This window comes from Carlito syrichta, unplaced genomic scaffold, assembly GCF_000164805.1.
Source record: "Carlito syrichta isolate Samal-C Ts95f unplaced genomic scaffold, Tarsius_syrichta-2.0.1 Scaffold316187, whole genome shotgun sequence".
In the NCBI taxonomy this organism is placed as follows: domain Eukaryota; kingdom Metazoa; phylum Chordata; class Mammalia; order Primates; family Tarsiidae; genus Carlito; species Carlito syrichta.
Genome location: NW_007260283.1, coordinates 253,963 through 281,777, shown reverse-complemented (window position 1 = coordinate 281,777; position 27,815 = coordinate 253,963). Strand labels below are relative to the sequence as shown.

Here is a 27,815-nt window from a genome sequence, read left to right as displayed (position 1 = left end):
TGCCCAGGCGGGTCTCGAACCCGCGGACTCAGGCAATCCACTCACTTCAGCCTCCCAAAGTGCGGGATTACAGGCTAAGCCACCGAGTCCGGCTTGTACCCCACATCTTTAAAAAAATAAAAATAAAAAAGAATTCACCAAGGTGCCAGAAAAAAAAAAGAAAGAATCTACCACGGTCTCAGGAAAAACCAAAACCAAAACCAAAACCAAAAACCAAAACAAAAACAATAACTTGCAAACCGCTCTCCACTCCCACCCCCACAACCTTCTCTTTCACTCCCCTTCACCCTGCTCTGTTTGGATTTTTTCCAGAGCCCATCTCACCCATGCATTGTGTAGAAAACATTTATTGCTTATCATCTGTTGCCCTCCACAAGGGCAGGGGCTGGGGCCTGTTTTTCCTCACTAATATGTCCCAAGTGCCTTGAATTGTGCTTGCCCTCACAACAGGGGGTTAATAAATATTTGTTGAATAAATGAAAATCAAAAGACATTTTATATTCTTTTTATCCTGTCTTCTAAATCTGATGTGTTTTAAGAGTTTTACAGAGATATAATTCATAGACCACAAAATTTACCCTTTTAAAGTATATAACTCAGTGGTTTCTGTATATTCAAAAATATGCAACTATTACCACGGTCTAATTTCAGGACTGACTCCTTCCTTCCTTTCTTACTTCTTTCCTTCCTTCCTTTTTTTAAGACAGGGTCCTGATCTGTCACGCAAGCTGGAGAGCAGTGGCGCAATCATAGCTTACTGCAGCCTTGAACTCCAGGACTCAAATGATCCTTCCCCCTCAGTCTCCTGAGTAGTTGGGACTACAGGTGTGTGCCATCATGCTCGGCTAATTTTTATTACTTTTTGTAGAAATGAGGTCTCACTACATTGCCTAGGCTGGTCTCAAACTCCTCCTCAAATAATCCCTCCCACCTTGGCCTCCCAAAGTGCTGGGATTACAGGCATAAGCCTCCGTGCCCAGCCTCAGAATATTTTCATTATTCCCGAAATAAATTCCATAACCATTAGCATCCAGCTCATGATAAACACTAATCTATTTTTCTGTCTCCGTAGATTTGCCTATTCATTTTATATCATATCAACATTTTATATCAACAGAATCATACAACATGCGACCTTTTATGTCTGACTTCTTTCACTTGTGCATAATGTTTTCAAGGTCCATTCATGCTGTGGCATGTATCAGTAGTACTTCATTCATTTATATGGTCAAACAATACAATATTTTGAGGATAAACCACATTTTATATATCTGTTCTACAGCTGATGGGACATTTGAGTTGTGTCTACTTTGGGGCTATTATGAATAATGCTGCTATAAATATTCATATATATTTTGTGTGGACATATATTTTCTCTATATATATTTTTTTGAGTTGGAGTCTCACTCTGTCACCCAGACTGGAGTGCAGTGGCACGCTCCTGGCCACCGCAGCCTCAACCTGCTGGGCTCCAGCGATCTTTCCGCCTCAGTCTTCCAAGTAGCTGGAACTACAGGCGTACGCTACCACGCCTGGCTAATTTTTGATTTATTGTAGAGACAAGGTCTCACCAAGTTGCCCAGGTGGGTCTCGAATCTGGGGCTCAGGCAATCCACTTGCCTCGGCCTCCCAAAGTGCTGGGATTACAGGCTGAGCCACCAAGTCCGGCCAGACACATCTTTTCAATTTTCTTGTGCATATACCTAGAAATAGAATTGCTAGGTCATATGGAAATTCTACATTTCATGTTTTGAGGAATTGTCAAACTGTTTTCCAAAGTTTCTGCACCATTTTACATTCCCACTAGCAATGCATGAGGGTTCCCGTTTCTCTACATTCTCACCAATACTTATTATTGTCCCTCTTTTTTGTTGCAGTCATCCTCGTGGATATCAAGTGGTATTTCATTATGGTTTTACTTTGTATTTCTCTAATGATTAGTGATGTTGAGCATCATTTCATGTATGCATTGGCCATTTGCATATCTTCTTTGGAGAAACGTCTATTCAAATCCTTTTGGAGCCTTTTACCAGCTACTCAACAGAGTGACAAAAAATTTTCTAGTAATAGTTTAATCAAATAATCCTGTCAGAATGAAGTTTCTTTCAAATGAAATTAGTACATGTTTAATATAAAACAAAGCATTAAAAAATTCAGTGGCATTGTACTGGTACTGGTTATAGAATTAAAGGGACTTATGGCAGGAAGGCACCTCAGGGGTACTGCTATTTACTAGCAGTGTTCATACCCTGCTGAGTAGAAGTATAGCTGAGAAGGACAAAATATGTGTATTTGTAGCTTCCGAACTTCTGTAAAAGCAGAAAGCATCTGATATCAGTTACACATACCAGTTATACTTAGTGGTTAATTATATGCTCCCGTAAGTGAACATTAACTCTTCAAAATGTTTGTCTCTAATTGTGAAATGAGAGGTGCTGTGCCTCCTCTTCCCCATTAAAGCTGAGGAGAAATATCCTTGCTTTGAGGAGAATGGGCTTATAGTACATTATTTGTAAGAATAAGCTGTGAGGACACCCCATCCTCTCTCTCAAACAGACCCCTTTGCCGGGGTAGGATAAGTTGGAATTTCTAGTAGTTAGTGCTGCTGCAAGCCTATTTCTAGGAATTACCATAGATTGAGGAGGGTTTTCCTCATTCTTTGATTCTTTCAAGTTTTCAGACTTGGCAATAATTCCAGCCAAGCATGTTCCCTTTTCCTCCAGGTATTTGCAATTCCTGCTCAGTCCCCTTAAGGAACTCTATCTAACCTTACTACTTTTTTCTATGCTCTGAGACTCTTAGTTCTAAATTTTATATTTTCAGGCTGGGCAGAGTAGCTCATGCCTGTAATCCTAGCACTTTGAGAGGCCAGGAGTTTGAGACTAGCCTGAGCAATATAGCAAAACCCTGTGTCTGAAAAAAAAAAAAAAAAAAAAGCTAGGTGTGGTGTTATTGTACTTGCAGTCCTAGTCACTTGGGAAATGGAGGCAGGAGTACAAGCCCGCAGTAAGCTATGATTATGCCACTGTACTCCAGCCTAGGCAACAAGACCCTGTCTCTAAAAATTAATCAATTAATTAGTTTTATATTTTCTAGGATATTTATCACTGAAAAAATTTTACATTCTGATCATTAAATGACTTAAAGGTATATAGTTAATATTAGTACCTTCAGGCTACAATTTTTCTTTTCTGACATCCCTATGCTTATTATATTATTTCTCCCTTTGGTAATAACATTTTAATATGCATATAATGAATATATATTCACGTATTATATTTATACACATATGAATGTAAGTATACTTTTTATTAACAGAGGTATCACTGTGGGGTGATCCTATTATAGATTTTAACTCCACCAGATGGTCACGGAAGAGAAGGAAGAAACATGAATACAGTGTTCAGGCATCAGGGCAAATAAATTTAAGTACCCTCCTGGAATATGATACCAATGAGAATACAAAGTTTGGAGTAGTATTGCAGTTTGGATACTATGAACTTAATTTTATTATTTCAGTCCTCAATCTGAGATCTGTAGGTTGGCCAGAAGTCACTGTGCCAAAATAAAGCAAGTATATTGTAAGTTTAAACTTGTCATCTAAACTGACCACAGCAAACACAAAGAAGGACAACTAATATGCAATGCAGCAAGTAGTATTTAAGTAACAATAGGCTCCTGAGAAAATATTGCTTGTTTGTTTCTTATGTCAGACTTGAAGGTGCAAAAGAAAGCACTGAGATTCACAGTTAAGATACTGACTAAAGCGAGTTCCTAATATTTTACCAATGGTTGTCAACTGTAGTTACGTACTAGAATCATCCATGACCTTTTAAAAAAAAAATACTGGTCTGAAGATTATTTTTTTTTGAGTAGGTATCTCACTCTTGCTCAGGCTGGAGTGCAGTAACATGATTCTTCTGCCTCAGTCTCCTGAGTAGCTTTCTAGATTTTTTGTAGAGACAAAGTCTCACTATGTTGCCTAGGCTGGTCTCAAACTCCTAGACTCAAGCAATCCCTCCCACCTTGGGTTCCCAAATTGCTGGGATTATAGGTGTGAGCTACCATACCTGGCCTAGTCTGGATATTTTGATTTAATTAATCTGAGGTTGACTCTAAGCTTCAGTATGTTTTTTGAAGTTCCTCATACGATTTTTTTTTTTTAAGCAGGATTTATTGAGAGGACAGAAAAGCTCCACAGTGGTAGGGGACCCCAAAGGGGTTGCCCCCTCATATGATTTTTATGTATAGTTAGAGTTGAAAACCACTTGTTTGGACAATGAACACTTTCTGGTCTTCATTAAGTGGGCAAGAAGCTTCCTGTCTCTTTAACTTTGAAAAAGATTTACATAGAATCTTATAGAGGATTCTATTCAATCAGAGGCCAATAGCAACTTAGCTGATTATCTCTACATTTAAGGAAAAGGCACATTTCTTTTTACACAGGACTTTAATTTGGTCTACATTTTATTTTCCAAAGTTTTACTTTCTTCTAAAATCTATATAAAGCCTTGGTCTTTTGGCAGTTTTCTGTATCCAGCATATTTACATGATTGGAAATGCTTAGGTTCACAGTGACAAGAGCACAAGGAGGGTTACATAGGAATATTCAGCTACTGCCTTAGTTCAACTATGCTTTCTGGTTGTCTTGGCATATTTTTTAGTGCCTGAATTCTTTCAGAGCCAAGCTCAAAGCTAACACAAATGAAGCAGCTGCAACTGTATTGTGTTATACTCACATGAAAGACCAACTCAGACCGTTGTGTTATGGAAATGAGAACACTAAGCCGAGCACCTGGCCGGGAACACAAGCAGCTCTCTCTCAGCCAAATTGATGGTATCATATAAGCAGAAGTGATACAAAAATCATAAATATCAATAGTCACTTTATAAATAGGTATAAAGAAAAAAGTCTGTTTCAAAAGCTCAGGCACTGTGAAACTAACATACACAATTATAAGACATGATCATCTTCTGTTTCTGAATTAAATTTAAGTATGTACCTGGATAACTTCTCATTACTGACTTGTTTCCCATAACCCCCGTAATATTATTTAAATGTAGTTTTTGCAATATATAAAATATACAATAGGTGTTCTGTTTAAAGGAAAACACAAATAAACAAAGACAAAAAGTCTAGCAGGATGCTAAAGAAAAAATGAAAAACATGATCACTAAAAGAGGCAAAAATTTCAAATGACTAAAATTATTTTTGAAGAATTTAATGTCAAAACTCGAATCTGCAAAAACATTGTGAATTTATACATACGTATAATACCTAAAGGGTTCAAAGATATTCACAGAAGTAAATAATCACAGAATTCTATCTACTTTCACGTTCTAACGTAAGTAGACAGAGTATACACTATATACATAAAATACCATAGCTCTGAATTCCAAATATTAATTAGAATTTCTCTGTGTTAAGAGAAAAAAAAACTAAACATTTTGCATAGGTATACTAATTTATCCTAAATGATCTCTTATTGTTTATTAAATGTCATTAAATATTCAATATTCTATTTGACTAGAGATATTATCAGCAATACCATGAGAATATGTGTGAGATACACTCCTTCAGTCACGGTCCTTTGATAATTCATGCATATTTTATCTACTCAACATTTGTTGAATGCTTGTTATGTGTGAGGTTGTGTTAGGCACTAAAGTTGTCAAAAAGATGATCAGAATATATTTTCATTGTCTAATGAGGGACAGAGACCTAAAAACAAATAAATGCAACCAGAATTAAGGTATGTGTGAAGAAATAAGGAATAAGAGTGAAGGGAGAAAAGAAAAACTATCCTGCACATCACAGCTTTTTTTTTGGCTATGACTAGGTAGAAGTACAAATATATTCAAACATTCCTAAAAACTAAGACATTGTCTTAACCTATAGGTGTAGTAGCCATATAAGTTTATTCCTCTTCCCTCATTTCTATGCCCTTATACATGAATACTCTGCTGTACCAGTTACCTATTTTAAGTTATTAAAAGTATAAATTTTTGTGAATGAGGAAGAAATACAAAGTTTTGGGGTTTTTCTGTTTTAAGCTCACTGTTGTAGTTATTCTTCTTTCTGCCTTTCCTGGCATCAACCAGCAGGACAAGAGCAAACCTTACCTACTGGCTTCTCCTCTATCTCCCTAAGGCTTAACTCTACTCTAGAAAAATCAGTAGTGTCAACTCAAGGGCCAGGGGTGAGTGCTGGGCTCACCTTCTACTGAATGACGGCTCCTTACCTACTACCTTTAATTGGGATAGTGACAGCAAAAAGAAAAAAGAGTCACTTAAGGGAATACAAGTAATACAAATACTTCAAAGTGCATACAACTTTTAGCTTTTGAGCCAAAGACAAATATTCCAATAAACACATCGCTAATGCTTCAGCCACAAGTGTAAGTTAGTTAAGCTTGACAACCCAATCACAGTCTTGCCCCAACTTACTTTTCTGCCCTTCTCATCTGCCATTTTTGCCCACATATTTTTTGATTCCTGTTTCACTGAATCCTTTCTATATTCCCTGGAAGCATCAGTCACCCCATCATGTGTATCTTGCCAAAATGTCATTTGTTTAGCCTGGATATTCTTCTTTCTCGGTCAATTATTTTCTTTCAGGCTTTGAAACTCAGCTTAAATATCACCCTTTGTTAAAGTCTTAACTTACACATTGTGTTAACAATTTATGTTGTCAAGCTCTTGTGTTACCATGGTTACGTACCTCTTTATGAATTTGATAGTTTTTGCTATCAGACTATAAGGTATCTGGAAATGAAAAACTCTGTTGTGTTCATTTCTGTTTCCCCAGTACCAAGCATAGTATGTGAAGGAGGCATGAGTAATTGGTGAGTCCCCAATACTTTTCCCAAAGTAAGCATTCAGTAGCGGTATCATTGTAAATAATTTCAGTCAGGACTTGGTAAAATCTATTCCATCTCCTCCTCAATAAGTCTGAAAATGGAGGTGGGAAGAATAAGGTCCTTTCTGAGAGTTCACTACTAGTATATTGGGGGTCTACTTGATGACTGGTAAACCTACTGCTCACCATAGTAATGACACCTGAATGCAAGAACCACTAGTACTTATAATAAAATATCACTTCTGTCTCTTCATAAAGTCAACAAGGAAATAATCTTCTTTGAGATATTGTGTATATAACTTAAAGTTAAATATCTCAAAGTTTAGCTCTTTTTTATATGGGCTTCCCATATTCAAAGAGTCCGTTGTGATATTAATTACAAAAATATTTTGTTTTGACCTGAAAGTTGGACATTCTTTAAATCAACAATATATTTAGTGATAGAATTCACATTAGCTATTGGTATTATATGAAAATTTTAAAAATACAATGTACTTTTACAGACATCCAAGTACTGCAGTGCTTCGTTTAGCCAGCCTATTTTGGTATGAGGAATGAGGTACTTCACAGACTTTTCTGGATAACAAGTTATATAAACATCACATATCTTCAAGATTTTAAATATTCTTAATGGAATACATGCCAAATAATATTACACATCTCCACTTAAAAAAAAAAAACCCAGCACAACAAATATAATCTTGCTTTTTCTTGACGATTCAGGATTATTAGCAATGTCCATTTCTGCACTATGGACCATCCTGTAATATGATGGTATCCTTAAGAGTTATTAATAAATATAAGGCTGTTTGTCTTTATCCTAAATGGATTCAGATTGGTTTTATCATTCTCTGTCTTTCATTTTCTCTGCCTCCTCCTTCTGCTTACTGATACTTTTGTTGTGATTGTAATCAGTGTATTCTGATAGCTACTTTTCAGAAAACTGTTTAGGTGAGGCCTGTGAACACTGAAATTCTCCTTGAGAGCTAAGTACATGGGCTTTGTGACTGTTATTTGCTAGTCAAGGGCCCTTTCCTTCCCTCAATATTTCTATATCTCTGAGGTGGCTGAGATTGTCAGAGGACTGTCAACTAAGTACATGGTTTTAAGTAGTGCTAGCTTTTGTGCATATCCATCATTGCTTTATAACTTTTACTCAAGAATAATTAGAACCAAAAAATAGTCTTATTAAGATAAATCTTAAATTAGTTGTTAACTTATTGTTTACAAATAAATGAAAATTATGGTTCTTAATTAGCTCAAATTTTAAAAACCTGACCATGAACTTCAGACTTAAAATAGGATGTATCACACTGCAGAGGGATAGTCTTCCTCAGTTGTTAACTTTTTCAAAAAAAAAAAGTAAGAATTCCTCATTCATGGCTGGGTTCAGTGGCTCAGTCTGTAATCCCAGCACTTTGGGAGGTCGAGGCGAGTGCATTGCCTGAGCCCACAGGTTTGAGACCAGCCTGGGCAACTTGGCGAGACCTCGTCTCTACAACAAATAAATAAAAAATTAGCCGGGCGTGGTAGTGCGCTCCTATAGTTCTGGCTACTTGGATTGTTGGAGCCCAGTAGGTTGAAGCTGAGGTGGCCATGAGTGTGCCACTGCACTACTCCAACTCAAAAAAAAAAAGAATTCCTCATTCATGAATGGTTCCACCACGATGGTATGAAAACTTCAAACTCTAACTCAAACCTTTTCATCAAACTCTGCATGTGAATAGTCAGTTTTCCTCTATTGATATCTGCATCATCAAGAAAACAAAGAAAGAAAAGGAAAAAAACGCTTTTTTCATTTATGGAACAAAATAAAACACAGGCAGCTTTGTCTAAGGAACAAAGAAATTTAGTAATAGGCACTAAATCTGACATGGTAAAACTTGTTATAATTTGAATATTAATCCAACACTTGCTTGTGATAAAAATTTGAAAGCTGTCACAGTAGCAGATATCCACAAATTCTACAAGGCCTGAAATACAACAAGGGGAAATCTTGCACCTCGGGGTTAATAAAAAACAAAACATCCATTTTGATTATCCCATACATAGATATTCATTTATGTATATATTAAAAAATCAGTTCTACTTAAAAGGTCATCCCCAAAAAAAATTGGGATAAAGAAAGAAAGAATGCACTACATTAACTCGGCTGAATCAAGAGAAAAAAGTTTTTCATAGGGAAGTCTATTTCTACCTTATATTGATTTCCATTGTACCTAGAATAACGACCAACTTCATGATGCCATTCTTAACAAGTATAAAAAAATTTCAAGTAATAATAAATTTTAATAAAACGACAAGGAAATAAGTGTATTTTTACCCAAGAAAAGAGATGTTTTAAAATCTAGGTTTTTCAGAGTTAAATCAAAAAAGTCCAAACTAGGCCCGTAACTCATAGTCAGTCAACCTTATCACACAAGGCACTTCTATCTCAGCATTCTTTAGTATTTAATATTGATTCCCAGTACTGCCTGGTCACTTTCAGGAGTTACCTTCTTTCAGGGTATTCCTTAAAAACTTGGACAGTCGTCTAAAAGATGGCTTAAGCAAAGCACAGGTCAAGTTGCAGGATTAGAATTCACAACTGACTAATTTTCTGTGAATCTGCTCTATAATTTTATGAGTCTCATCACTCTCTGCTTATGCTCCAGCTCTGAAAAATAAAAAATTCATACCCCATCTCCTACTCCTCCGCAAAAAACTTCCACCAGCATCTTTACAGAATTGTGGTATGTTTCAGCCAGCAACTTAATGAAAGAATATCTGCAAGGATTTGAACTTTATAGTTCAGAGGAATTTGAACTTAATGTTGTTAATTACATATTTTGTAGATACACCCAAAGTAAAAATACTATTCCCTAAAACCTAATAAACTTTATACTTGACATAGTGGACATTAACCATAGTTAGTCTATACAGGTTGATAAGTCTGTCATTTAACTTTGGTATTATAAAGAAATTCTTGAGGAAAAAAATGTTTGGCTGCTTTAATAACTGTCTCTAACTCTAAGAAGACAGGAGAAAAGTAAGATATTCTTATAGAGAAAATGACCACTTACTGGTACTTTGAAAGGTGAGGTATTTGCAGTGTCCATGGAGTTGGGTTTCTCTGATGTACTGGTCCCTGAGATACTCCGTCTGCGAGGGGACCTTTCTGCTGGTACCTCTAGAAAAGAGGGGGAAAGTTGAAATATCACTAAGAACCCAGAATTTAAGATCTTGCATTTGACTGTAAAATTATTGGTTTTTCACAAAAAAATCAGCTTGCTTTAAAGGTACATTAAATTCTATCCATATGTAATTCATCTCTCTTGTAGGTGTTCAAACTGTCAAGACACTAGAGAAACTTGGTCATAGTTAAGTATGTTTTAGTGTGACAGCTTAAATTTTCATCTGTGCACATATAAAAAATAATTCTCTGAGCTGTTTAATATTTTTAAGTTCACTTAATAGTTGTATCTCATAGTATATGAATCTACTTGTCTATTTGTCAGCAATGTAGGAGTTAACAGAATGAAATGAAATTTCTAATATTCTTGTGAATCAAATATAGTCTAGTGGTGCACATAATTTAATGGTGTTTGCACAAAGGTCAAAGTTCGGTTCTGTGCAGAAAAGATGATTCACCAGACTGCAATGAAACGGCTATGAGAAGACTGAAAGCTGCTGCCAGGATAAAATAATATATATGCTTATGCAGATATAAAAATAGATCAGCTTCTCCTTGTTCTGGCAATATGACCTTACTAAGATCTTACTCTGGAATCAGGAATCTGTGCAACTGACCTAATAAGCAACTAATGTGATCTCCTCCTATGTATTTACTATACACTGTAATAAGGCTACATTTTAATATTTTTTTCATAGAGTGAGATATATATACACACACATATATATGCACACACACACACAGAGGATAGATATATACATATTATACCTTTATCACAACTGCTTCCCATCTCCACTTCAACTGACAGACATAAAGGAATCCAGCTTCTTAGATAACATTAGATAATCTCAACATGGACAAGGAAAAAAAAAAACACATCCTAAAAAAAGTATTCTGTGTTATCTTCCAGATCTTAGAAAATAAGGAGTAAATCGTGACTCCGGAGACTGACATTTTGATTCCTGCTGTTCTCTCTTTAAAAGATAAATGCAGTTTAAACTTCCATTTCTGGCCTCCTGGCCCCTGGGATCCGTGCTACTTCCACTTGAGAGAAAGCGTTTTTTCTCTCACTCCCTCCCTGTGTCTTGCTCTTCCCCCTCCCTCTCTACAGCTTGCAGGGAGAGCAAGCGAGAAAGAAACACACAGGACTGCAGCTATTCAATCAATCGTTCTGACTGCACATCCTCATTAGTTACTTTCAGGCTATTAACAGATGCCCAACCACTGCCTCCCCCCAGTTACAGAAAATTTCACTGTATTACCCTAATTTACAAGAAGAAAAAACATTTACTGAAATTTATATTCAGCTAAGTGCCAAAAGGACACCATTTTACACAGATCTAGTAATGCACACAATCAATCTCTCCTATGAAAATCCAGTTGGAAGTGCTTACCCTATTGCTATCCATGCATGCTGGACACTGATTTTTCTTTCCCATGACTAAACATATCTTCTCTGTGACATCTTGACCAGTAAGACATAAGCAAAATCTCAACATTCCTAATAACTGAGAAGCTAACAACATAGCATCTTATAGCCTGCAGTACATGCTATTACTGTATTTTAAAATTATGACCAGTAACCATAAGTCTCTCAACTTTTCTCTAACCATCAGTGGTTAAATGAGCCTTAATGTACAAAGCCATTTTCAGAATTAGGCACACATGACTTCTAACGCATATCTCTGAAAAATGGCAGTATAATCAGCTCAAATTCACGGGCATGGCACAAAGCACTGAATTTAAGCAAATCAGCTTGTCAGAGCACATTGAACAGCAAGACCTTCAGGCTTCAGGAACATGACTTCACAGAGTGATTATAGGAGTTAGGAGATTTTATAAGGGGGAGGGGCAAGGCAGATGGAGAGGGGCTGGCGAAGGTAAAAGAACATCTCATCTTTCCTCTGATAATTACCTATAAAGGTATACTCATATCAAATTAGAGATATTGGAGATTTAATATTACAATAGAGTATATTTTAATCTCTGAATAATTGTCAGATAAACCAAATTGGTAGAGAGTTTCATTAGCTGGGATAAAATGATCTAGTAAACAGTTTCCTTAATTTTCAATGCTCTGGCTAAGGGAAAAAACCCTGAAACTCATTTTCTTCCAAACATCAAATTTTAGTTTTCAGGCATATGAACTTATTAAATAAATATATTTCAATGCTTTTGACTATTTAAAATTACATTGGCTAAAATGAGCAACCACGTTTCAAACTCCAATAAACATGCTATTGTTATACTTTTTATCTTTTAGATTCTCTTTCTGTATCATTAAAAAAACCCACAATGCTGATAAAGCTTATAGGATGTACTAATGGGTCTAGAAAGAAACTAAATTATTCTTGAAGTCTGAACAATTTCCATTAAAGAGTGAAAAGAAATGAGGTAAACTAAATTAACTAATGAAAAGAAGTTTATACTATGTCACTTTCTCAACTCTCACAGCAATACGATTTATCTGCTAATACAGAATAGGCCTTTGAAACGCCAGGTTTTTTAGTTCTCAGTATATTCATAACTATTTCAAAGCAGAGAGAAAAATATTTATATACCTCAAGAACCGATAGCCAGTAAGAAACAAGTTAGCTGCATTAGCAAGAACAGCATGAGAAACCTGCTGGATTAGTCACAGGCAGGCCTGCATATTAAACTAGCTCAGGTGCCTTGAACTTGAAATCTCCAAGCAGAAAGGAAAACTGCTACTATATACTCCAAGAGCTACATTTCTGCTGAGCTTGAGGGAAAAATCTATACTGGTTCCAGTAGGCCAAAATGACACAGCTGTATCCTCTTACCCCTACTCATGCTACACACTATTGCATTATTTTCACTTGCTGTACATTAATGTTCTTTTTATAGTTAGTCATTTCAAAATATGCTCAGTCATTTCAAAATATGTTCACACTGTAAACCGAGACAAGACATACAATATTGTCTCAGTATCATGAAATGGCCTCATTCACTTTCTTATCCTCTAAATGTAGTATTTTGCATCTTCAGATTGAAAGGCAAAAACGAGTTATAAAAACCCTGGTTATGTTTTAAATTATCTCTTATGTCCTCTGCCACTGGATATGACCTGAGATGATGACTTACAATGGTGAGAGATAGCCTCCACTCCAATACAGCTACACATAGGATTATGTATTGAACAAAGAGTACATTCGGATATTTGTCTTAGCAGCTCTACTAACTATCTGTATAATTCTGTGTGAGCTGTTTCACCTTTCCTGACCTGGTCTTCATCATTTAATAAACTGGGTTATCCAGACCCAATAAAGATAAGACAAGATTAATGAGTTTATATGCATTGATGCAAAATTAGCTTTTTGGAAGAAAGAGACTCTTTAAATCCAAAATATGGTAGTATTATCATGTCATTTCCTCAACATACACATTTTCCTCTATGTAAATGTGCTTTGAAAAGTAAGGCAAAGAAACTTGACAACTGGACAATTACAGGAGCAAAGGCACTTTCGGTGGAAGATGTGCCTGTTTAACAACAGAAGTCAACCTCTGCCTTGGAATCTAGTAATGTATTCATGACCTTTAGTTCACTTACCATGGAGCAAATGCCAAAAAAAATTCTCTTGCAACAATAAGAAATAATCATGTATTTGGGAGATCTCTAAAGAGGCTTCTAGGAGACAGCAAGTTCTAAATTATTATTTTCTTCTTTTAGGCTATCTAAATACTCTAGCTCATCAGCGTCATGGCTCTTTTTGACATGCACAGTGATTTACTGTTCCTTTTAGTACTTGGACATATAATTTCTGCTACTTTTCTTTAAAATTTAACATATATGTGCCGCATTTTCCCTAAAGACTGTTAGCAAGTTTTGAGACTAGTTATTTGAGGACAGGACAGTATTGCAGTTCTTTTATACCCACTACCACCAATATACCTTCCCCCTTTACAGCTTATTAATTTAGTAAATACTTCTGAAATTTTGTTGAAGTCCAGTGACTGCTTGTGAAATCACAATTCTTAATGATCAATTATATGCATTATGCATCTATGCATGTGTGTACTTACATTACATAAAAATTCATTGATTAGGTCAGTTAAATTTTTTTCTGAGTGTCTACTATGTACTTGATCAAGGAGACTTGAGTAAACAAAATAGAGAAACGTCTCTGCCTTTGTGAACTAAAATGAAGTTGAGGAGACAACATACAATATTATGTGTTAGAAAGTGATAAGTGTTTTTGGGGAAGTAACAAATAGGGAGATAAAGAGGTCTAGTAATTTTAAATAGGTCATTGCACTGCAAAGGTGAAGCGTGAGCCAGTATTTCAGGAGGGAAAGAAGTCAGCTTTACAGATTTATCAGGGAAGAAGACTACAGGTAGAGGGAAGTCAAAGCAATGCTCTAGAGAAAGGTGAAGCAGGGAGGCCCGTGGGACTGGTGCCAATGATTTGGAATAAATAGCAAAAGATAAAATCTGAGAGGAATTAGGGCAGGCGTGCTCAGATAATGTAGGCCTTATAAGTCTACATGTAAGAACTTTAGCTTTTAATCTGAACTGAAAAACCACCTGGTCAAATATACTTCACCAAAAGGTACAAATCATATAGATACATACATACTGATATTTCTTAATTATTTGTTTTTTAGGATTTTTAACAATGAATGTGATTCAGAATAAATCTGGAAAATTATTATGTTTGGAAAGAGAATAAAAGGAAGTGTTTGTTTATCACAGTAACAGAGGGTTAGGTTCCAAAATATCTTAAATGAGAGAGGTATCTGCTATATAATGTTATGACAGTATGGCCAAATATCTATAGGCATCAGTTACTCTTACTGTTTGTTCAATCTCATTTTTTAAAAATCAGATTCATATACCATCATATAACACAATAACATGACATACTGATAACGTCTACCAGTTTTAGAATTATTTACCAAAGTTTAAAAAGCAGGTAGAGAAAATGATAGAAAATATTGTTTAAAGTTTAAATTCTTTAAATTTAATTTTTAAATTTTTGCTGAATTTTCTGGGTGTACGTCTACATTGGTAAGGTTGTTCCCTTTTAAATTTTGCCTCCACCTTCATCATAGAGAGTAATTATTATTACAGTCTCAGGGTTGCAGCAAGGATGAAGTAAGACAGATGCTAGATCCAATGCTTAGAACATAACAGACTCTCAGTATTAGCTAAAATTAGTATAAAAAGTACTTTCCCTAGACAAATTAGTCACAAGAGGTGCTTAACTAGCCTTTATAGTATCTCTACTTTTTAAAAGTATTTTACACTTTAAAATTTTAAAAATTCTCAAGTTATGACAGACCAGAACTATATTATGTGTTCACAGATGCAGTTACTTTGGCAAATATAGTATGTCTAAACACTTCACATTAATGTCAACCAAAGCCAATTCCTAATAATTTTGTGAACAGAATTCTAAAACATGAATAAATATAAATACTGTCAATTATAATTATTCACCAGCCCCTTTAATGCTTTTGATATTGTAGTTAGGAAACAAATTTCTAATGTCATTCTCAAAAGGAGAATTCTTCAGTTTGCTTCAAAACCTTTAAAAAAAAATCAATAGCATTTTAACAAAGCATGATAAAAAACTGAATACACACCAAATTATGTTTGTGTACCCATTCAAGTCACTGAAATTTTGGTGTATATAGTGTTGCTGTAAATGAGTCCACTTCACATAATCGATTTTCCCTTATATAGTGTAAATGTCAATAGTATTAAATAGGATGTAATATATTAGTGGCTTAAGTTATTAATGAATGAGATAAGCAAGTAACTTGTCTCTCTATGCTATGAATTCTAAATTAGGAGCATTCTTCTTTGGAGGTGCAGAAGACATTTAAGAAACAATAGGAAAGATGGAATAGTAGCAGGAAATGGGTTTGTACCTCTTCAGTAAAGGGGAGCTTAAAAAAATGTCAAAGTGAGAAAGAAAAAAAGACTTTCATGAAAATGAAGTTTCAAACTTTTTGTTGGAGAATTCCTAAAGGTAATGGGGAGCTTAAAGATCGAGTTAGAGGACAATATTAAAAAAGAAAACTGACAAGAGCAAAGAGAAGAAAATCACAACTGCATTTATATAGTTGCTAACACCATAGCACCTGGGTGTATAGACTTCATCCACCATCTTCAGTAGGACATTTTCTGCTGTATCCCACTTTTCCTGCTTTAAAGCCTATGCACTGACAGCCACCAGCATTCAGCTGCTCTGAAATACAAATCCCCAGAGTCACTTTAATTCACCCAATTTGTATCACTCAGACTGCAATACTTCACTCAAACAAGCAGTCTTTTCAAATTTGCATGTTTAGACACTTCAGTACATTGGGATTGGCGCGAAGTACAAAAATGTAAAGTCACACAGTCTCTCCAACTCTTTTTTGCTTTAATAGTTATTTATTACTAGTTTTTAAATATTTCTTGTTGTTACTATAATAGGAGAACAACTTTTTCCCTCGTCAAGGAATCTAAACATCACCCACAAGAATTCCATTTCTTCAACTGAGGGCTTCATATGATGTTGGTTGAGATAGAGAATACTTTTAGTACCAACAACTCTCAACCAAAAAGGCTAAGAAACTTGCCGAGGTGAGTGGATTGCCTGAGCCCACGGGTTCAAGACCCACCTGGGCAACTTGGCGAGACCTCATCTCTACAATAAATCAAAAATTAGCCAGGCGTGGTAGCACGCACCTGTAATTCCGGCTACTTGGGAGGCTGAGGCGGAAGGATCACCGGAGCCCAGCAGGTTGAGGCTGCAGTGGTTGGGAGCGGCCACTGCACTCCAGTCTAGCAACAGAGTGAGACTCCAACTCAAAAAAAAAAAAAAAGAAACTACCTTGGAGATGTTTATGTGGTATCTGACGTCTCAGATATACAACATACCTCTGGTTCTTAGTGATAACAACAGGCTTAATAACAATAAAAACATACGAATGATCAATACAGCATCAAATAATCATTTATTATGTTGTATTACTTGCTCAGTTCTTTATGAATTTTTTCTTTTTTCTCACTATAATCCTTTGGAGTTGGAATTATCAACCCCATTTTATAGATGAGGAAACAAGGAGATGTGCTTTTACTATGCACATGTTTGCAAAGCTAGTAAAAAGGGCAGAGACAGGATTAGAACCCACGCAGTTCAGCTTTAGAAAAACTGTGCTTTTAATCACGTTGCATGCCCTCCTGTTCTCCATGTGTTATGTATAATGGACTGTAATGGAGACAAAAATAAGGTGAATAATCACAGAGACTCCAGTTTCTTACTTCTTCCTAAGGAACTTGAACAATATGCACACAGTTCTTCAATTTTTAAGGAGAAGTAAGTCATACTCTTGAGGGGTTTACCACAAACAAAACCCAGGATAAAAAAACTCAATCCTGAAATGCTGATGCTGATAAAAATATTCACGCCAAGAAACACCGAAAGGTGAGGCAATAACACAAGAGAAGAAAGGTTACTTACTAAATGACAAAAGTTAATGGTGAAAATTTTTGAGTAAATGAGAAACAAGCTTAAAAAAAATATATTACTGATTCCTTTCATTAAAAAGTGGCAAAAGTTACCCCCAAAATAATATGCCCTTCAATAATCCTAAAGCAATCTTCAGTATACTTTATTATCTAAATGAGGAGATAACTACTCAAATTCTACAAGACAGATACAGATTCTCACTATTAATATGTTTCAGATATAATTGAGAGTATGATCTAATCTACAAATATGCTCTAAGACCTTTATCTAAACTTGTTCTATAACTGATTGAATAATAAATTTTCATTGTTAATATGTCCCATAAGCAATTGGGGGTATAATCTTAGATTTATTCCTATCATGATATTAGTATTCAGTGAACGTTCTAAAAAGATTTAGTCCCGTTTTTAAACACTTTTTTTGAGTCAGGGTCTCACCCAAGCTGGAGTGCAGTGATATGATCACGACTCATCTTAGCTTCGACTTCCTGACCCGGGTGGGCCTCCTGTACAACTGGGACTATAGGTGTGTGCAATCATACCTGGATAAATTTTTTGTAAAGACAAGGTCTCGCTATGTTAGCCAGGCTGGTCTTGAACTCCTGGATTCAAGCAATCCTCCTGCTTTAGTTTCCCAAAGTGCTGGGATTATAGGCATGAGCCACCATGCCCAGCCTGGATTTTATTCCCAAACAGTTATCAATAAAAAGGTATTAAAGCCGGGCTCGGTGGCTCAGCCTGTAATCTCAGTGCTTTGGCAGGCTAAGGTGAGTGGATTGCCTGAGCCCACAGATTTGAGACCTGCCCGGGCAACTTGGCGAGACCTCATCTCTACAATAAACCAAAAATTAGCCAGATGTGGTAGCGCGCACCTGTAGTTCCAGCTACTTGGAAGACTGAGGCAGAAGGATCACCGGAGCCCAGCAGGTCGAGGCTGCAGTGGCTGGGAGCGGCCACTGCACTCCAGTCTGGGTGACAGAGTGAGACCAACTCAAAATAAATTTAAAAAAAGGTATTAAAAGAGAAAAACATACAAGTACGTAGACCTTTAATAGAAAGATGAAAGCTTAATCATTTACTGATAACTATGTACATAACACTGTACAAAAACAAAATTGTTACACTCAGTGTCACTTATTAGTAAAGGTAATAAAGGAAAAAGATTGAGAATGGTAACTCATGCTTGTAATTCCAGCACTTTGGGAGGCCAAGGTGAAAGAATCGCTTGAGCCCAGGAGTTCAAGACAAGCTTGGACAACACAGTGAGACCTCCTCTCAAGATAAAATTTTTTTAAAAAATTTTTAATTAGCTGGGTATGGTGACACACACCTGTAGTCTCAGCTAATTGGGAGGCTAAGGTGGGAGAATCACTTGAGTCAGCGATCTATGATTCCACCACTACACTCCAGCCTAAGCAACAGAGCAACTCTGTCTCAAAAAGTAAATTAAATAAATAAATAAAAAAGAAGGCATCTATAATGTCGTCTTGCTTTGGCCACAAAACACTGCCAAGCTTCTCTTGCTTTGAAATGTCTGCCAGCTTCATTTTGTCCTTTTTATTCCAACTACTACCTCTCATCTTAATCTAGGGCTTTTTATCTTCTCATGCAGACTATAGCAGAAAGCTCCTAACTGATTTCACTGACTCCTGTCTCTCTCTGTTTAAAGCTATTCTACTCACCACTGCCAGATTAATCTCCCTAAAACATTACTTCCTTGATGAAATTACCTTCCTAGAGACCTTTAGAGAAGCAAATAGGCACTGAAAAAACAAAACCTGGTCCTATTTTATTTACTTTTTTCTGCCTACAATTCCCAACAATTTGCCTCAGTCAGATGATCTCTGATCTCAATCTAGCTACATTCATCCCTCCGTGTCCACCTTTGCTAATGGTTTTCACCAATCTGCCAAATCTTAGGTGACCTTCAATATGAACTTCATCTACTTCCATAAAACCAGGCCTATTTGCATTTCTTTGATTTCCAATCAATACATTTACATAAGTTTATTTTATTTGGCTATATGTTCTCAAGTTTTGGGTACCAAACTAAACTATATTCTTGACCAATACTAGAGTGTTCTGCAACTGAGGTCTTGTGCTGTTGCAAGATTGGAATAATCTTGTGATCTTGTCTAAATTTTCAAACAAAGCCAATTTTGATAGAATTCTGTAAATTTTAAGTATTTCCCTCATAATGCTGGCATAAACCATTTGTAATTATTCTTACTTGTCTACAGGGAGTATTAAGACAGAATAAAAGATAAATCATGATGTTACTCAGTTGAGCCATATAGAATTGCCATTTTTTGTTGGTATAGAATTGAATCAGCAATTTTTTTTTTTTTTGAGTTGGAGTCTCACTCTGTTGCCCACACTGGAGTGCAGTGGCCGCTCTGGGCCACCACAGCCTCGACCTGCTGGGCTCCGGCGATCCTTCCGCCTCAGCCTTCCAAGTAGCCGGAATTACAGGCATGCGCTACCAAGCCCGGCTGATTTTTTGATTTATTGTAGAGATGAGGTCTCGCTGCCCAGGCGGGTCTTGAACCCGCGGGCTCAGGCAATCCACTCACCTCAGCCTCCCAAAGGCGTGGGATTACAGGCTGAGCCACCGAGCCCGGCTGAACCAGCAATTTTATATGGTTCAACTTAATACATAATACACTGATAAATTTTCTAGTTATTTTAAATTCACACATAAAATTAAATTCTATCATCTGATCAATTTAAGAATCACTCTCCTTTATGCATACTAACTTGAGATTTTTATCAATAAGCTTCAAGGAAAATGAGGTTGAAAAGTTTTGAGGTTTTTATGTCTATGCATCATTCTATTTAAAAATTCACAAATTTCCAAAGGTCTTAATATCTTCTTATTTATTTTCATTTTCTCTAAATATCTGTTTGGCTTAATTTATTTTAGTTTTTAAATTGCAAATACAAATAAAAAATATTTTTGTAAGAATATCTTCCTCTGTTCTATTTCTTTTTACTGTTCTAAGAAAATTCTCTAAACAAATCTTAGGAAAATCATGTCCACCTGTGAGACTCAACAGAAATCCAATTGCCATACTTAGATCTTACCAAGGCACTTAGATATTTTTTGTCTTTAAATTAAGTTACCAGAATACTGATTTATTAATTTGCTATGAAAAGTGGAATTATCATTGGCTGGAAATATTAAGCAAGTGACTTTTTTTCTGAAGTCAAGATACATGAGAAATTAAATCATATGCAGTTCTAAACTTTCAATTACTGATTCCATTTCTTTAATGGTGATAGGTAGCAGTACTAATTATATTTTTAATTGCTTCTACAGTCAATTTTAATAAATTATGTTTTTCTTTAAATGCCCATTTGTCTAAGTTTTCAAATATATTATCATAAAGCTATTTATAATTCCTATTTTTAAAGTCTCTAATTTTCTTTTTCTTTTTTTTTTCTTTTTTTGAGTTGGAGTCTCACTCTGTCGCCCAGACTGGAGTACAGTGACACACTCACGGCTACCCCAGTGTCAACCTGCTGGGCTTCGGTGATCTTTCCACCTCAGCCTTACAAGTAGTCGGAACTACAGACCTGTGCCACCATGCCTAGCTAATTTTTTTGATTTTATTGTAGAGACGAGGTCTCGCCAAGTTGCCCGGGCTGGTCTTGAACCCATGGACTCAGGCAATACACTTGCTTCAGCCTCCCAAAGTGCTGGGATTACAGGTTGAGCCACCAAGCCCGGCCATCTCTAATTTTCTATAATTATGTCCTTCTTTCATTTCCAACATTGCTTATTTGTACTTTTTCTTTTTAGCAAATCTTACTAGTTTTATCTATTTTCAACAGATTTTTTAAGGAAACAAATTTAGGCTTTATGGATTCTATTTATTTCTGTTTTCCATTTCATTATTATCTGCTCCTATCTTCATCATTTCCTTCCCTAAACTTTCTTTGGGTTTATTCTTTTTCTACATTGTTGAGTTAAATGAGCTCATTAATTTTCAGTCTTTTCCCTTTTCAATACAAAAGAATATACATTTCACTTAAGAACTATTTTAGTAATATCCCACAAGTTTTGATATATACTATTTTCGGTATTTCTCAGTACTATGTTTTTTTTTACTTTCCATTAAGTTTTTTTCGACTAATGAGTTATTTGTAAATAACTTTAAGTGCTTCCAAAAATAAGGTTTTTAAAGTGACTTTTGTTACTAATTTCTCACTTATTTCCATTGTTATTAGAGAATGCAATCTGTATAACTTTGAATGAACCAGTCTATTGTCAGTTTTTATAGATTCCATATGTGCTTGAGAAGACTACCTATTAATAATTGTTGGAGTCAGGTCTATACCTGTCTACGAACTCAAGCATATTGTGCTTTTATTTTATTTTAGAGTTGGAGTTTCACTCAGTCGCCCAGGCTGGAGTGCAGTGGCACACTTATGGCTACCCCATATTGTGCTTTTAAATATCTTCTATGTCCTTACTAATTTTCATAGACAGGACTACAGAATTATCAATTTCCTCATATAACTGTCAATTTTTGCCATGTAAAATTTGAGGCTTCGTTATTGGGTACATGTAAGATTATTGTATCTTTCTAGTGATTTCCACATTTTATCATTATTTAGGAATCACCTTATTTCTTTATACTTGGTAAAATTTTTTGACAGTCCTATTTTCTCTCACTTTCTTGGCTACAACCAGCTTTCTTTTTCTAAACCTTTACCTTCCAGGGTTCCTGTGTTTTAGATGCCTCTCTCATTAACAGCATTAAAAAAAAAATTCCAGTCTGATAATCTTTATCTTTTAACATTTTTATACATTGTATTTTCCAATAGAGTTGGATTTTATTTTTACCATCTTATTGTGTTTTCTATTTACTTTTTTCCTATTTTTTTATTTTCTAGGTTTTTTAAAATCAGGTTTTAAAATTCTATTTTCTCCTTATAACTTTTGAAAATATGTACTCTCTATTTTTGTAGTGTCGTCTTCAACTTTTTAACATGTATACTTAAAGCCTAAAGCTAATTATGATTTCTATCCTTCTCTTGAATAATTCAATCTTAAAATACATCAATTCCAATTACTCTCTTGCTATCTCTGACATATTAATGTTGTCCATTATTTTAGTTTTACCTTATCAGAACTGTGGTTATGAATTCTCAGGGGACTTTTTTCCTTCTCATTTCACCCACCATTCCAGGTTAAGATAAATTGTTTGTCTATTTTTGTCAGTGAGCAGATTGTTTTCTAATTTTTCACTTTCACTGGGGACATAATGCATTCAGAGACCCAGTCCTATGGGGAAGAATGAGATAGCGCTTTCAATTCTAATTCCTTAGTTTGTTTGGACTCCTGGCTCATCTCCTGTCTTGTAGCCACAAAAATTTAACCCTCTGAAAGTCTAAAATTGGTAAATGTCCCAAAGAGAGTTCACTGTCTGAAGTGTTAGTGTTTTGTTTTCTTTTTTCTCTTTCTGGGGGTTTCCTTTCTTCCCTCAGTGTTCAGTCATTTAGTTAAAAGTGTTTGCTACGTTTGACATTTCTAGTTGTTTCTATGTTATACTTCAGGATAGCTAGTCTATCATATATTATCAGAAGTGAGAGTTACAGTTTTGAAATGTTTCTCCCCTCGTGTTAGGTGTAATTTTAGCAATCACATAATAGTTGCCAAGGTCAAATAATTAACTATCATTTAGAAACTTAAAAATATTTAAGATTTGTCAAAATTACATTCTTCTTTTATAGAATTATTCTATCAATTAAATTACTTCACTTAATGAAGTGAAATGAAATGAAATTTAGCTTAGAAAATACAAAGTGGTATAAACTATACATTGAATACTTTCCTTCTTATTCTAGAATTCGGAAAACCCAACATAATCTACTTAATAATAATTGCAAATGCTACCAATGTACCTGAAATTGTACTTGTAGATATGAGAAAAGACAACAGTAGCAGAATAAGGGGGATGCCAGGTTGGGAGGTGGTGGAATCTGACAGAATAATTTCAAAAATCTTCAAAAGGGCTGAATCTTAGACTTCTGGGTATCCTGGATAGCATTCATTCATTCAAAAACATATTAAGTACCTATTCAGTGCTATTCTAGAAGATGCCAAAATATTAAGAGAAGATCCCTATCTGGCAGAAGCAGGGATCTATTTAGAAAGGTATACAAATAACATAAATGGGTACGCAAATAGCTAACTACAGTGTAAGGCAGAGTGTAATAAATTCACATAAGATTAGTACAATAGCTGCCATCTCTCCATCTTTCCTCCTTTCCATTGCTAAACTTCAAGCATGTATATTTGCTTCCTGCGTGAGTTTCTCTCTTCTCCCCTCAAAACATTAATCCTGTGCCTTTAATTCCACCCTTATTCCAACCCATAAAAAGATTTTGTTCTTATTCTCTTCTCAATATCTTGCTCTTTTCTCTACCTAAAATAGACACAAAACTCCCCAGTTTAGTTTTGAAAAGGGCATTTTTGTTTTCTATCAGTCGATTTATTCAGGCGAAAGGTTTAACCTGTGGCTTCCACTGTCTCTTCACCTACCGTCATTCTCAATATCATAACATCTGACTTATCCCTCTCCAACTTTACTGAAATAATATTGATACTTTCACAGGCTATCAACAGTCTCCTAAATTGTCAATCCAATGCTCTTTTCTGACTTCTCTTTAGTTTTGTAACCACTGACACTATTAACCTTTCCTGCCTCAGCACCTGTGATAGCACACCATTCTGCCTTTCCTTGTACATTTATGGTCACTCACTCTGTATCCCCTCTTCCGTTCCACCTACCCAAATGTTTATGTTCTTCAAGGTTCAATCCCTGCCTTCTGCTTTTTCTTTTTCTTTCTTTCTTCTTTTTTTGGAGTCAGAGTCTCACTCTCACCCAGGCTGAAGTGCCATGGCACACTCACGGCCACCCCAGCTGTCCCACCCACTCATGGTCAACCTGCTGGGCTCAGGCAATCCTTCCACCTCAGCCTTCCAAGTAGCCAAAACTACAGGCATGTGCTACCATTCCTGCTTGATTTTTTGATATGTTGTAGAGATAAGGTCTCACCAAATTGCCCAAGCTGGTCTCGAACCCCGGGCTCAGGCAATCCTCTCACCTCAGCCTCCCAAAGTGCTTGAGCCACCACACCCAGCCTGCTTTTTTCTTTACAGTCTCTTAATAGTTGATCATGTCTATCTAGATGCTTAGAATATCAACTATCTATATTCTCTAAATCAATTACTCCCAAATCTTGCTCTCTATTTGTGATTTGGTTTCTAATCACCAGACCCATTTTTCTATCTGATGTGTATTAGTCATCTCAAATTCAATATATCTAAATAGATTTCATCATCCTCCTCCAAAACTGGTTCCATTTTTCAACTTTTTTTTTTTTTTTTTTTTTTTTTGAGTCAGAGTCTCACTCAGCCATCCAGGTTGAAATGTACTAGCATGCACACAGTCACTGCAGCCTTGACCTGCTGGGCTCAGGCGATCCTTCCACCTCAGCCTTCCAAGTAGCTGAAACTACAGGCGTGTACCACTATGCCCAGCTAATTTTTTAATTTATTGTAGAGATGAGATCTCGCCATGTTGCCCAGGCTGATCTTGAATCCATGGGCTCAGGCAATCCTCTCACCTCCGCCTCCCAAAGTGCTGGGATTATAGGCGTGAGGCACTGCACCGGACTCAACTACTTTATTTCTATTAATAGTACCACCATCCTTCCAACTTCAAAAATTGCCTTTGACTCATTTTGTTCCCTATTCCCCCAATCTATTATCAATTCTGCTGACAGATCCTTTATAATCTCTCTACCTTTTATTCTCAGTTATTCATCTGAGCTGTGCAAACATTTACCTGCACCTGCAGTATTCCAGATGCTGAAAAGACAGATGATGAGCCCTCCCTGTAGAGGCACCCCAGCCTACTTTTAATAATAAATAAACCAATAATTATAATACAGAGGAATAAGTGTTAAACAGAGGCACTTATTTCATACCTGGACTATTATAATAGCTTTCAAACTGATTTAACAGCTTCTAGTCTCCTCCCCTTCAGTGTCACTTTCAGATATCTTTCTAAAAAACTATTCTGATCATATCTTTTTTTGCTCAAGAATCTTTCATTCTTCTCTACAGCTTTTAGGATAAAATTGTCACTCATTATTAGCCTGTCATGAAAGGTCCTACACAGTGAACCCCAAATACCTTCAAATGTTCTCTCTCATTACTTCTTAACATGAACTCTATTCCTTTCAAGTTAGTTTGTTCACTGAACCTGAAAATAATTTAATACTCCTCATGATACTGATTTCCTACAGAAAACCCCTCCATTTCCATTAAAATCTATTCTATGTTTTAAGATGCAGATTGAATCCTGTCTCTGTAAGGCAATCTTCAGTGTTCTTAATCAAATGTGATGTCTCCCTTCTTCAAATTCCCAAAGCTATTTTTGCCTGGATAAATAAATTCACAATTAGCAACTGCCTTATTTTATTTTCTCCATTGTTGTCTTGAATTATCATTTAATCTTTCTCATTTAACTTGTACATAGATCATGTTTTCTCCCCAGCCAAGCACTACGCTTCTTCCAGCAGCTTTATCTTAACTTCAGCACCTGACAGTGTCTTCAACATTAAACCTGTCTATGAGCAAGATTTGATACAAGGGTAGGGTTTTAAAAAGGTGAATTTAGAAAGCTGAGTTTGGACACTGTTGAGAGAAAAAAACAATTGCAAAGGAAGGAAAGGGCAATATTTGTTCAAGCAACATAAAGTAAATCAACTTGGTTGGAATGAAGGCTTGGAGGTTCCCCCACTAAAATGAATAGTGGAATGTCAGGTGGAAGGGCCAGAGTAAGTTCCACAGGAAGGTATTTTAACTTTCTCTGATAGGTGATAAAGAAGCCAAGGAAACTTCTGAATAGAATAATGGACAGAGCACAGTTTTATGAAGTTTCATCAAACTAGAAATGAGCTACAACAATGGGAAGGCCTGGTAGGTGGTTACTGTCCAGAAGTAGTAGAATCTAACCAGCCCAAATACTTTTCTTGCATCTCTTCTTCTAGAAGGAAATCTGCCTTAAAATTCTGCAGACAAAGAAAGCATAATTTGATAGGTTCCGGACACAATGTCTCTTGGTTCCATTCATCCAAATTTACCATAAAGTAGATCTAATTTTCTTATTTTTCCTTTGGGATCTTCATTGAGAAAAACATGCTGTCATTGATGGTAACTACATAAGCAAACGACTGAACATAGGGGCTTTGTTAATCCTTAACCTTCACAAGCTACATCTGAGATAGTTTTGTTCCTAGTTTCTCTGGAGAAGCTTAGCAAATTCCTGTTTATCCACAGATGGAGGTGTTTGCTACCTATGGTCAGGAGACAGCTTTAATCCTAAAAATAAGATTTGCTGACATCCAGGGCTCAGCATTGCCACAGCAAAGCATGGGACACATAGCTGTCTATTCACTCAGCAACTAAACTTGTTACAGTCCTTGAGCAGAATCACAACTCTGACTTACCTGTTTTATCTACTATATATGCTAAGGTTTCCCTTCTGTTGGGTGAATAATTGGAAACTGACTACCCAGAAGTCAACATCATAATTTGCATTTATCTTCTAAGTAAGTTCTAACATCCTCTGTCTTTATCACCTCCATCTGTGAATAAATAGGATTTACTAACTCCCCTAATCAGAGGACAGGAGCAGGGGTGGACAGGGGTACCACTATAGTACTTTATTTATCTCGATTTATTTGATCAAATTTATTTTGGATATAGAGGGATAATAGCCATAAATAAAGAGAGAGAAATAATCTTCAGGTTGGATAATTAGACTTCATAAAGGCATGCAAGAGCAAGGAAAAGATGTTTAATAATGACTCTACCTCCCTTTCCCATGATGCAGTAGGGTTTAAATGGTAGTTTCACTTAGGAGTATTTGTTTGTTTTTCTTCACTGATGTTTCCCTATATGTATGTGTGCATTGTTGGGGGAGGGGAATGGGAAGCAAGTAGAATGTGATAGGCTTCAGGGAAATTAAGACTTAAGGAGGCACACATATCTCTTAAAGTCTTCCAAACACCCAAGATAAATAAGACTATGATTAAATAAATTACAAGCAGAGCTAATATCTAAATATACCTACAGAAGTAGACAAGAACTGATTAGAATGACCCTTTCTATCTAAACTACATTTTTAAAAAAGGAATAGAAGCCAGGCTCGGTGGCTCAGCCTGTAATCCCGCGCCTTGGGAGGCTGAGGTGAGTGGATTGCCTGAGCCCGCAGGTCGAG

The 27,815-nt window shown here is 36.0% G+C and overlaps 1 protein-coding gene across 3 annotated transcripts in view; it reads right to left on the bottom strand.

The window, feature by feature from the left end:
* RASAL2 (RAS protein activator like 2) overlaps positions 1–27,815 on the bottom strand; it is a 362,379-nt gene that overhangs the window by 82,456 nt on the left and 252,108 nt on the right. For all 3 annotated transcript variants that reach the window (XM_021706868.1, XM_008073803.1, XM_021706869.1), the window contains one exon: positions 9,922–10,028. In XM_021706868.1, coding sequence (XP_021562543.1) covers positions 9,922–10,028 — 107 coding nt within the window. The remainder of the gene's footprint in view (positions 1–9,921; positions 10,029–27,815) is intronic.